Here is a 13696-nt window from a genome sequence, read left to right on the forward strand (position 1 = left end):
AAAACTCCATTCTTAGAGAAGGAAGTAGAAGAAGAAGTAAAATATCATCTCTTATATAAAGGAGGATGATTTTGCTTCTACTCCTCTAACTTCTCACTCCTTTTCCAATTTTTACAAGAGCATAAACATAGGTTATGGCATAAAAATGAGGGAGAAACAACTGTTAGACAAATATCCATTTAAAGATCTGTCTTTGTTTGAGATGTAGCAATGACAGAGCCCAGTCTTCAATTTGCTACTCAAATTAGGGGCTTACAATCCATCCTTCTACTGTGTTAGCCAAACTGTCACTAGGTTACTGAGGGGAAAAGTGTATTACTAGACTACAAAAGTCTACCTGGATATGTTGAAATAGAAAACCTCATAACATATTACAGAAATGTGTATTATATTCAGAATGAATGGTAATTTGTGCCGTTTACACTACCTACAGTCATGCAAATTAACTCTCCACTGCAAACCATTTTCAAACCTGTCGAGTTTCTATATGAGTTTGTAGAAACATGTGACTGAGACTGTATTTGATATAAAGGTGTCATTCATTTAACTGTGCAGGTAGAATGGAGATAAAATAATCAATAAAGGGTGTTTATTGAGATTTGGGAACACATCTAAATTTTGGAGGTCTCCTCAGGCATTTGGTTATCTGAAACAGCAAACTGTGTTTACTAGTTTAAATGAAACAAAAAGGTTTATCTCAGATTTTTCACCACTTTATAACTCTATTACTTTCAGGTTAATTAAAGCACATTAAAAATTAAAAATTAGTATTGCTTATTAATGAGTTTGGTGCTTATTAATGAGTTTAGGTATTTTCATTACTGTAAGAATTGACTATTCAATTTCTAAAAGAACCAATGAACAGGAAAAGTCCTTTGCATTGATTTGTGAAGGGGAAATTAAGTCATTGGATAGGCTTAGTGTGTTCAGCCACCCAGGAAATATACACACTTTGAGAACAATTTTTGTAGTGCAGCTTTTAAAATTATTGCAGTCAGTGACATTTTAAAAGTCTGAAGCTAAACAAGATGTTCTGCTTTCTTAGGTTATGGGTCTTAATTGTCAGTCTAGGAATGTGATTCTTTGGTAAATAGGCTGCCATACAGTTTTGATAAGAAACATAAAGAGAGTGCAGAGACAGTGGGGATGGGACACTCAATACTGTTGAAGAATTTCAAGCTGTTGGTGTCAACACTTGGGTGAAGAATTAGATGACAATAGAAGTTAGTCTACAAGTTCTATTTTTAACTAAATGTGTGTGTACTGTATGAACATATTCTAAACAATAAATTTTCAGTATGTGAATGTGATTCCTGACATTCTGTGCCCTTGGATATTGCTGGTCCAGGTGTGGATGATGCTGACTGAAGATAAACTAACCAAATTGTCTCCCCCTACCCTGGTTCTAGGCTCACTATTTTCTACTCAAAAATTTTCCTAATGAGACTAGCCATCTATGGATTGACACTTGACCTAGCAGTGGAAACAGCATATGAAATGTGTGCACTCCTCCTAATATGTATTAAATTAGACATATTTCTTGTTTGTTATTGAAGAAATTGAATATTATCAGTTCAGTAGCCAATTCCTTGTTTTTAGATAAGTATGTGATTGATACAAAGTATGAATAATATTGCTTAATTTGCATAAAGAAGATAAATATTATTGACATATATGCAAAAATATTAAGAACACTGAAGTAAGGAAATTGGTGGAAAAGCACGGAGCACTGGAGAAGTTAGTGTATGATCAAGAAAATTACAGCCATCTAATTGAAAGATCAGCCCAAGAATCATTTGTGACAAATCTGTACAGCAGGAAGCAAGTAGCATTGACTTTGCATACATTTCAATGGCAGAATTGAAAGATGGTTTCTAGTTATTAAAAAACCCAAACCCTCAGTTTCTTTATTTTCACAGAGCCCCTTAGCTTGAAGCTAATGGTGGTATGCTAACTCACAATTCTGCAAGTCTGTGAATATCACCCTTAAGTTGTTTTAAAAAGTAGCCACTTCAGCAGACTATTATGACTGAAAAAAATGTATATTACAGTATCAGAATGTAATTCCCATATATTGATCATAAATTGCTTCCAATCATGCTGTTCCCCAAGGACAGTAGTTGGAAAATAGTGACTTATTAATAGTGTACTCTCACTTTATTTCAGTATATACATATTTTTCTAAGGAATGCACACTACAATCAACAAATATTTGAAAAATTACCTCAAAACATCCACAACTATAGCCAGATGCAATTTTGTGCTGTGTATCATGATCTTTGTTATTATTGCTTAAGTAGACTTCGTATCACAATGTGTTGGTGCTATTGTTGTCAGCTTCTCAGTTTATATTTTTAGGATCGTATGTGTTAATTATCTTCAAAATAGAAAGATCTTAACATATATTCTGTGTATCCCTAATGGAAAACATGGGGAAAGATCTTAGTGTAAGTTCTCAAAGAAAATACATTCCCCATGGCCTTCTCTCTACATATGTGATGCTGGCTGTGAAAAAAGACTGACTCTTGGCCTCTTCTTTTCCTGCAGACTGGTGTTTGCGAAACTAAAGCTCTTAATGATAGCCATAGAATACAAGTCAGAAAAACGCGAAAGCAGGTATGTCCAATACCTCTAGCTCTTGAAGTTCTGGAATGCACTGCCAAGAATTTTGCTTGCCTTTTTTTTTTTTTTTTTTTTTCAGAATGAACATAACTATTCTTTGAAACAATTCAGAATATAATTAGCATGCCATCACATTACAGCATTTCACATAACACTGAAAGGTGCTTGTTTCTGCCTTATTCCTCCCTAAAATAAATCCAAGTAGTAGAAGGTGAAGAGACAGTAATATATATGTCTCATCTCCAGAAGCACAGTTAATTTTTACTTAGGGAAAAGCTAACAATTTTTTGTTCCTAATGTATCACTTCTAACCAAAGGTCCAACTTACTTTACTGAAAATGGAAAAGTGGAAAACAGATGTCATATCAAAATTCATTATGATTATGTGTATTCTCAAAATACAAATTTAGCCTTGAAATTACCAGTTGGCTGGCTACTTTCCTCAACCAGAAAGAAAAAAATTCATTGTTATTAGTACAGCAGTTCTTGCTTTTTTTTATGCAAAAGTTCATAAAAATCTGATTGACATTGGAATCAAACTTCCATCAACTAGTCTGTCAGTGCTGTAAACAATACTCATTTTTACATAACAAAAATGTTATAAATGTTGTCTGCAACATGTAGAGGAACATTTAATAAAAATATTACAGTACTGACTCTGGATGAATTTGATTTTCCTCTTTCAAAAGTTATATTCTGTGCTGCTGCAGTAAACCTGGAGTGATACATATTAATTAATCTTGTTATTGGCCTTTAATTACTTTTTAGTGGCCAAAAGGCTCTTTTGCGGGCAATTGTTTCTCCTCACAGGAGAGCCGATTCTGTCATTTGAACTCATGCCACAATTTCTGAGGTGTTGCAAGTTTATTTTAATGTTTATTCCTAAATGTCATAATTTTTCTTTATTAAAAATATGTTTAAAACCTATGTTGGGCATTTGACATGGAAAATGCAATGTGGCAACTGTTTAAAAGAGTATTTCCATGCCTGATGGTTGATTTTGCTTGATTCTTTCCTATGTTACAAAGTGAAATGTGAAGTGGTGTATGTGCTATTGGATAGTATTTTTGTTCAGACTATGCTTTTTTGTTCACACTATACTGATTAAGAAATCCTTTTTTCTTTTAAATATATTTTTAAAAATGTTTTCAGCTCCTATGGACTTTTAAAATACTTTTCCATTGAATGATCTCATTCTACATTAGCTAATGTAAAGCCAATGATCTCTTCTTTTGTCTCTAGAAAAAGGAAAAATTGATAGTAATAGCAATGGAACTATTTATCAGATTTTGTTTATCCAGTGTTTAAAAAAAGAAATTGTTTCTGTTTTTTCTCCTAAGAATTATTGCCCAAATTTAGGTTGTCATTGCTTCAGTTGTCATTTACTTACATAAGTGCTAATATTACAGTCTCTTTCAGTAATAACAGATAGTTCTTGGCTTCTTTATCATTCTTTGCACTAACTTCAGTGGGAGTTGGATTGAGTTCTTAATCACAAGGTGATGCAGAGGATCACACAAAAAGTAACACAATGTGATACAAACATATATTCCTTCTTACTTAAAGCCACACAGGTAACAGTTTGCAATTAATTAATTTAGTAGGAAAAAAAGAGCCTAAATTTGCAGGAAAAAATAGTAATAGAGGGATATTAACAGCTTGATTTTGTGAATATATATGTAACAAAAAGCGGACGTATAAGATAGATATTCACATTTTCTTATAACCCTGATCCACCGTAATACCTGCTGATTTTATTAACCAGTGATAATTATATAGTCACTGTTTGGTGAATCACAGAGCTACCTGCAACATATCTTTACTGTTCTATTTGTTCCTGTGCTCTTCAACCCAAATATATTAACTACATATTTGTGGTTTTCTGATCTAGAGCCTTTTAGTCTAACCAGAAAGGTGATGGAACAAAACTTAAGTTTCTCACTTCGTAGGCATACTTGTATTTCCTTGCACTCCTATTAAATGAAAAGATGGGGAATTAAGATAAAAAGTTAGAATAACATGGTTTAGAAGTGCGAGCTCTTTTTGAACAAGACAAATTTGTCATTTTCCAATTATATTTGTTGGTGGTGACATTGAAAATATTTTATTCTCATATCTAAAGTTCTTCATAAAGATGAAATGACAACTGATTACGGGTATCCTTTTAAACTTTCAGTCTTTGTGAGAGTGACCAACAGTAGATATGTGCTGATTTTATGACTGTAGTTTGCATCCATATTTAGTAAAACTACTGAGAGGTTTTTTTTCTGTAGTTTACAATTCAGAGGAACAATGTTAAATATAACTAAAAATTTAGAATGTCACCTAGGTGGCACCCTTTTATTAAGAGGTAATATTTCCTGCCATAATGGAGACAGGTCTAGGAATAGTATTTTCAGGAGCAGAGGAAATTTTCAAAGCATTCTTTGTGCTTAAAGGATGAGAAGCTCTTACTCCCAACAGTTCAATTTTTGTTATTAGCCAAAATAAAATATCTATAGCAGTAAATTATGTATCTGATTTTTTTACTTAACACAGAGAGGTTCGTTTTAAGATTAGTTTCATCTACCATCATCACTTTGCACTCAGAGCTAAAGCAGTGTAAAGTGGTTTCAGAAGTGGTAATGGGATGTCATTCTAAATTTCTTAATACTCTTTGTAAATTTTCAACTCAGGATAAATAGTCCCATCCCATTCAATGCAGACTTTTATTTGACTTTGTTGATACCTTTATTAGATATAGAATGGTATAAATACTAATTTACAATTTACCTAAGCACTTTTTTTTTCCAGGCAGTCACTTAAATGTCAGTTTTCTAAAGCTTTCTGGTTTACAGTAAAATTCTGTTAATTCCACCACAGGGAATTTGAGATCAATAGAAATAATAAATTATCAGAATTCTATCCAAGCTAATATTGCTGTACAAGTTAGCAGTAGCTGAGCTTCCTGCTTGCAGATGGGCTTTTTCTTCTTGTTTTCCTGGTTACTAATAAAGCTACCCAAAACAGTAGGCACACCTTGATAGTATGTTTTGTTAAGATGAGGTAGTTAATTATAAACAAGTTATGATTCAAGCCTAAATATAGGTAATATAGTCATAGATATGATAAATGCAAATCAGTTGTCATATAATTGCTAAAGTATCTACAGTCTTTTTAGGCAACTGTTCCTCATCAGCGTATCTTAAAGATTAGTAAAAATAGCTATGATTAGATTTTTTTTTAACCTTTCCTTTTATATATTTAATAATGTTTAACCTACTCCTCAGGTATCAAAGAAGCCTGAGTTTACAAAACTCAATTTAGAGGGTTTCTGACAAGTTACTAAGGTCTGCTCTTTAGTAGTTAGAGGTCACAATATGACTTAGCCATTCCTTCATCTCTAATTAGTATCTGGGAATGTTATAATGCATTATTAAGAAGAGGAAGCACTTAAATAAATTTTTTGCCCCCGATAAAAGCCAAATATTTTAGCTTGAAATTTGTCTTTCTTAATTCATTTAGGTTTTGGTTATTTTATAGAAAAATGCAAAGGGAACATGGAGAGCATGAACCTGAAAATGTCCCTAAGTTGAATATATAGCAAAAAATAACAGTTCAAAATGCAGACAGTCAAACTCCTTATCTGAAATCCCTTTTAGAGACATTTCTGCCTTCCTTTTTCCCCTGTATTTTTTTCCACACGAATAAGCAAGAAGGAAAGCCTAACATGGATTCTTCCCTGCTGCAACCCATTTATACTCCTCTTGTAAAATTTTCTCTTGTCTGTCCATATATTTGTTCTCATTCTCAGCAGAAAAACCTTTAAGCCTTGAAGACTTTTAAATAAAGGGTTTTTTTGCTTTTGCTTTGGTGTCAGTTGATTTCTTATCAAAGTGTTTGATTTGCAATTTTTTTCTTGTCGTTTGCAGAAGCCGAAAGCGGTATGCCCTCTTCGTTACCTTTCCTTCCAACCTCAATCCTACCTTCACTCCTTCTAACTTCAGGACTAATTCCTTGCCAAGAACACAGGAAGATAACATCTTTGTCTATCTTTCTCTGTATATGCACACACATATATACATACATATATTCATCTGTCTATGTGTGTGTGTATATATATATCTGTGTGTATAATTATATATGAGGCCCCAGTCTCAAAGAGGAGAGAGAATAGCATTTTGTCTCTCCGTTGTTTCTTGTGACTCACGCACTAACTTCTTTGCAGGAAGTATAAAATTAAACAGTATAAGTTTTTTAGGCTTTTTTTTCCCCCTTTTGGAGTCATTGGTGTATCAGAGTGTTGCATTTGAAAAGCAGACTTTACTGTCAACATCTGTCCTCTTTTTTTCATTTGTACTGTACTGTGACGATGTATATTTCGTCTTTACCAGCCCTTGTGCTGCCATATTGTCTTCATATTCACACCTTCATTGATGTCCTTCTTTTCCCAGAGTCTTCCTTCAAAACATGTCTTACAATACAGTAGTTCGTGTTCTCTTGCAGTCTCATCTTCCATTAACAACAACCAAATAACTGATTCTTTGCATTGCTGGTCCTGTTTTGAGTCCAGTTATTCATAATGCAGTACTCATTAAAGCTGTTGTACTGTTCCAGTGAAATTACCATGGATAGTTTGGATTATATGTCACATTCATTTTAATGACATTAATTGAACTCATTTACGAAGATGTTACTGAATGTATTTTGTTTCTCAGCTTTGGGTTGTTATTTTTTGGGTTTTTTTGGGGGGATGGCATGTTTTGCATTTTCTTTTGGTATACCATGCTCTGAGCCCCTCTCTAGTCTACATTCTATCATACTGCTACTGGTTTGGATGAAGTAAATAGGGCATGCTCTTCCTTGTCTCTCCTCATCTCTCTTCCCTCTCACAGCTTTTTTTCGTAATTGCTTATAGCGTTCTGTCTGTCAGTGGTGGTCTTTGGAGACCTGTTCTCATTGTCCAGACACTTCGGTTTCCTTCATCATTCTCTCTAAACTTTACTTTCTTTGTCTGTTCTGTTGCATATGTTGTGTTATATGTGTTTAAGTTTAGTCTTATTCTCCTATGGTTTCTGAGTAGATGTGTGATAAGAGAGGTGGCTTCCTGTCAGTTTGGCATTGATATGATCCAAATGCAGAGAAGTTACTGCAACACTTAGCATCTTCAAGGATCTGCAGCTGTTGCACCTCTACTTTGCTTCTTGCTTTTAAGTATATATTATCTTGTGGTGAAGGCATGTTAAAGCTGGCATGATGAGCAATATGGAGAAGTGTTGTACTAAGTGAAGTTGCTTGCTCCCAGAATAAAGTATTCTGTTATGCTTCGTTGTAATCAATCACTTCTAGAATCAGAAGGAATAACTTAATTGTTTCCAAGTGTATTGAATTCACCATCACTGTTTAACTAGTTTGGACTATGCCCCAGTAAAATACCTCATGCACATCCTGTAAACCATCACTTAGGTGCTATTGTAAAGAATTTGACTCCTGGGAGCAACCTTTTATATGCTTGTAGTAATTAAGCTTTAATACACTGTAGCATGTAATGTGCACTGTGTCTTTTGCCTTGTATTCTTTTTAGTGTCTTACTGGATTTTGCTGTGTAGAGCAATACGGATCTGAGTTAATGTCAATGACAGAGCCCAGAAGAAGGAAGCAGTACTAATGAGTTACAATCAGTGTGAAGCTGGTATGTGCACAACTCTCACTGTGGGATTTGTGCACCTACTCTCACGCTCCAAAACATACCCTGAAACAAAAAATATTATCTCCAACTAATTCTATAGTTGGATGAATGACATGGTGCCTTTTAAAAGGCCGCTATGCTAATAGTGGTGTTTTTTATCTGGGCATATAGCATGAAACAATCAAGAATAATAGCTGGTTTTGTTTAAAAGTGCACTAGCTATAGTCAGTAATACCATATAGTCTTGTTTTAGATAATGTGGGCATAGTACTTAAATATTGTATCCTCCTGATGATTTTGCTACTGTTTGAGTTGCACGGGGAATGGTACAGTACATCTACCACAAGGTTTAAAACAGTTGTTACAACTTTTGACATTTGTTTAGTCAAAATTTTGCTGTTTGTGTTTCATTTAATTCAACAGTTAATATTTTTTATTTAGAAAAGGAGGATGATAGTCACATGGGTAACTATAAAGCTGAAAACAAACAAAAAAATCAATCAAACAAACACCCAAAAACCAACCAACTAACCAAAAAAAAGTAGTATTACTAAGTGAGAGAAGTTTCCTTGATGCAGGGCTGAGCTGTTCAATTGGTCACTGATAATGGGATTCCTCTCACCTAAATGTCTAACCTCCTTTTAGTTATCCAGACTTATTTCATTATTCAGGGGAAGAGAGAAACAATTCTTGAATGCATTTTCCATTTTAAGACAGATGAGAGGAATCTCACATTTAGTGCTACCTAAATGTAACCTTGAAGGTAAGAACAAACAGAAATAATATATAACTGAGGCACTGACAAGGAAAATTGTAAAAGGACTTTTCTGGTGTAGAGAACTACAGGAAACATTTTTCATTCTACTGAAATTTTTGTATGCTGAACATTTATTAGAAGTAATGTTTTACATATTCTAATAATATGAAAAGATATCAACTATCAAACTTTCTAATCACATTTCAGCCCAAGAAACATAATTTGAGTCCAATATGTGTGATATTTGAGAGCAGGAGACAAAAATCACCCAACATCAAAAATGAGTAAAAAAAAAAATAGATAGAGGGAATTAGTCCTACCCCAAAGTGCCAGTTCACAAATTGCCCTACAGTTCAAACCCTCAACTGTCAGGTTCCTCATCAAATATCTGTAAGTTCAGGAAAACATGGAAGATCTTCAGTTATTAATCAAAACCTTAGCTCACTTATAGTGCTTTAAAGGAGCACTAAAAAGGAATATATAGGAAGTATTCTCTGGCTAAATCAGGGTATTGTCAGTCATCCATGCCCTACTGAAAAGGTATTGAGCAATGCTCATGTTCTAGGGTAGTTTCAGGAGAAAAGAACAAATCAACAGATATTTATGTGTATCTGTATTTGAAGGTAACACATATACTTAAAAAATCAGAAAGATATAATTCAAAAAGTATGTTGATCACAATTAACACACAGTGACTTATGAACAGATATCTGTTCTCCATTGACATATGAGAGAGTCATCATGTCCTATCTTAACTTTTCATCGAACAGTCTGTGTAAATAAAACCATAAACATTCATCTAGAATTTTTGTGACCGCATTTGAATTTTCCTTTTTTTTTTAATTGTGCATCTCAGATGTGCACTGATTGCCATTTGTGTTTCACCTGTTTATATTTCTGTCAGTCCGGGAACTCATTTTCAGCTGATTAGATAGTATTCCTAATTCTTTCCTGAGCTTTTGTTGTTCAGTGTCAGGTTGGATGGGGCTTTGAGCAATCTGTTCTACTGAAAAATATCCCTGACCACAGCATGAGGGTTGGAACTAGATGATTTTTAAAGATCCCTTTCAAAATAAACTATTCTATGATTCATTCTGTGGACTGAATTCAAGGATAATTTCCACATTTTCGATGTGTGACATTTTCATTGCTCTTGGATGCCTGATCTTTCATCTAGTTACGATGTGAATCTTCTTTAGCAAATGAACTAACTTTTGCAGAGGTTTCCAAACTACAGATTCTATTCCATAAGTGGCTTCCAAATTGTAGTATTATCAACAAGTAATAGAATAAGTTCATGTTGGTGAAGGACATTAAATTCCTATTAAACACATTAAATCATATTTAATTTACATGGCTGTAATTGCCATGTGTTCTAAATGTTCATGTGTGAAGGAGCAAGCAATCGTGTCAGCCCTACCAGGAAAAGTTTTGTCCTGAGGAATGTGTTTCTGGAACTGGAATCCTTAAAGAATTATGGCTGAATGTTTTTTTTTGAGCTTGCTATTACTTGATTACTTTCTGAGGTAATCTAAACTAGAAGTCTTATAGAATTATAACATTTAATCAAGATTTCAGAAGCTTTTAAAATACTTGGCCTTCCTGATTTCATGAGCTGATTTAGGAGATAAAAAAATTAAATTATATTTTATGATAAAAACATGTATTTGGAAAAATCAGGGGTGTCATTTTCAATAATACTTTTTCTGATGTATGGCACGGATTGCATATTTATTAGCTCTAGGTATTGTTATTAAACCTAATGAGTTACTGTCCTTTTCCTATGTCTTCCTGTATCTGCAAAACTTTTCATCCTTGGAGATACATAAAAATGAGACATTAGCTGAAGCTTTCTCTCTTAAAAGTCCAATTTAGTTTGCCATGTACTTAGCTTCTCAACCACAGGGATATATATGTATGCATATTTTAATATTAAACAAATACATGCATCTCTAAATAACTGATAGTTGCATCTTCTTGGTGTACTAATAAGACTGTTTTGTTTTTCTCTGTTCTGTTTGTTCTCCATATTCTACTATTTTAATTCAAAACATTTCCCTTGCTGTACATATTAGAATGAGTGCTTATCAAAGCATAACTTTAGCTAATGATACTACAAGTATCATAAGAAATAGTTCAGTTCCTGCTTTAATAAGCAGTGTGTTTAATAAATCCATATAGACTAAGTAGAAATTGCTCATGATTTTGCTCTGGTTATATATCAGTATGTATATAAACCCAAAACTCTATGAGGTTTTGCTGTAACTCTTTGCTAACAGCAGTGATGGGGCAAATTAATTTTTATTCCCTATGGAAGATTTTGCTGCTGAGGTCATGCTGCATTAACTGTGATCAAATCTATATTTGTGGCTATTTGTATTTGTGAAAATAAGTATATGTGAAAGAAGTATAAGATCTGAGAAAAATAAAGTCTATACACTGACCCATCTGAATTGATTTAATGTGTCTCAGAAAACCTCGAGATACAAAATTGTACTCAAAATACCTTACAGCCTAAATGAAGCCAGTTATTTCTGATTTAAGATTATATTCCATGCATCTTAAAAGAACTGCTTCATTTGCTTATTACTTTGTCAAATTTTAAGTATTGTTATGAGGAGTGAACGTTTATACATCTGATGGTTACCTCAGTTTGTGGAGTTTGGGTTGTTGAGTTTTGAGTAGGATTTTTTTACTTTTTGGTATGGTTTATCTCCAAGAATTGTGTTGAGGAAAAAAAACTAACCTGGTCTACGTAAAGAAATGTGTTCATCTCTTTTCACTGAAAAACAGTAATAGTTACGTGATTAAAGAATCAAATGAGATAAAAGCTATTTTTCTGACAGAACAGTACCCATTGGTAAATAAGAAAAATAGCCAACCCAAACTATATTACAAGTCTTTACATGTTTTAGAAGAAACAGTATAACAAATAAATGAGATTAGCATGGTTAGGATATTTTTGAGTTTAACAGCTAAATTCTCAGCATAATGGCAGGATTAAGGACGAGCAGACAGGGAAAGGGAAACGTGGAGACTGAAGTACAGATGCAGTTATGGACATGATACAAAGTTTTGGCAGAAAGACTTTGGAGATTTAGTGGCAGAAAGATTCTCTCCTGGTTCTTGAGAAGACTTATCTAGGCTGACGTAGGCTCGCAGGTTTAAGACAGGCATTTTCAGCTTTCGTCTGTGAGTACTGGCAGAGCGTACGGCTGGTACAGGGATCTCTGTAAGTGCTAGTAAGTGCTCTGTGGGCTCAAGAGACAAAAGCTTGTGCAGGAAATATAAATTTTCCAACCTGTTTGTGATCTCAGTGACTGGTTTCATATGAAGAAATACTTACAGGGTGACTTCCTTGGTTTTTGTTTTGTTTTTTTGCTTGTTTATTGTTTGTTTTTTTCCTGTTTGGCTTTAGGGTGTTTTTTTTTTTTCTCTTGGTTTGTTCTTTTGTTTGTTTGGGGGGTTTGTCTGTTTTATTCCATTTTAAAACCTGCAAAAATGCATTTTAAAACTGGATAAGGTAAATGTTTTTGTTGCAAGTGCAACCGTTAAGCCCAATTGACTAACAAAAGAAATATTAGGTCTGACACTGGATGATAAATACTAGATGATAGTAGTTGATGATAGATGATACTAGTTTAGCTGTGTAACTTTATTTCATCTCACTTATCTGCGTGCATAATGTACATGTTATTTACACCATCACATTTCATTTTTTGCAAATATTACTAAAGTGTGCTGTGGTGATATCTTCCAATTTGTGTAGTTCTGCTCTCCTTTTTTATTACAAAGCTTGAAATTGTGAATGAAGGAAAAGGAAGGATATCTGGGTAGATGCTTTCCTTGAGATTTAATTTCTGTTTGAGCCTCTGCCAAAGAATAGCTGTGTGAGAGTGAGATAATAATTTAAACCAAACCTTTCACAGATGACCTCTGATTCGGTGTTCCTTATTTTGGGCATCAGAGACCGGGCTTTTGGAAATGTGGAGCATTCTTACTTACAGCAAAAGTCCCTAAAAGTGTATATGGAGCTACGTAATGCTAAACACTTAGAAAAAGATGTTCTGTAGGCATCCCAAGTTAATAACTGCTATATCTCATAGTGACTTAATCTCTCCTCTGTAAAATGGAATAATACTATATCTTCATTCTTCTTGTGAAGTAAATTATGTATTTGTGAGTCTTTTCCATGCTGTAATGATGAACATTGCAGAAAAACACGTAAGAAAAGTACGATCCTGACTTTAAAGAGAGATAAATTACATGAAGCCATCCATGCCTGAAGTAATGGCAGTAAAACACCACTCAATGAAGTTCCAGATTGTGAGAAGGAATATTAAATTAGGAATTGTATCATAATGTCTACATAATGGCAGCTGAATTATGACTGTATGACCAACCTTTTACATCTGAACTCATGAGTGCTTTATTTTGCGGCCTACATATTCTTGTCATAGGGCCTTGCAGCTTGTGGAATTATGCAAAACAGTGTGCTCATTATTAATCTTTCAGATGTATTTTTGTCATATTAATTTATTCCTAATGTATAGAGAATCAATAACATATTGAATAAGAGATGTACTGAGACCAATTTTCCCTACAAGAAAGACTTTGGACCTTCAAAGTTTAGTAATATATGTCTGTTC

At 33.8% G+C, this 13696-nt stretch overlaps 1 protein-coding gene across 37 annotated transcripts in view; it reads left to right on the forward strand.

Annotated features, from left to right (window-relative positions):
* The window catches only part of KCNMA1 (potassium calcium-activated channel subfamily M alpha 1), a 462597-nt gene that overhangs the window by 337745 nt on the left and 111156 nt on the right, over nucleotides 1-13696 (forward strand). For 19 of the 37 annotated variants that reach the window (XM_027649640.1, XM_027649664.1, XM_027649648.1 and 16 more), the window contains one exon: nucleotides 2548-2616. In XM_027649640.1, the coding sequence (XP_027505441.1) occupies nucleotides 2548-2616 (69 nt within the window). Of the gene's footprint in view, nucleotides 1-2547; nucleotides 2617-6533; nucleotides 6546-13696 lie in introns of all 37 variants that reach the window. The other 18 variants (XM_027649629.1, XM_027649636.1, XM_027649631.1 and 15 more) reach the window with 1 other exon arrangement.

The sequence above is a fragment of the Corapipo altera genome, unplaced genomic scaffold, assembly GCF_003945725.1.
Source record: "Corapipo altera isolate COAL_440 unplaced genomic scaffold, ASM394572v1 53, whole genome shotgun sequence".
NCBI classification, from domain to species: Eukaryota; Metazoa; Chordata; class Aves; order Passeriformes; family Pipridae; genus Corapipo; species Corapipo altera.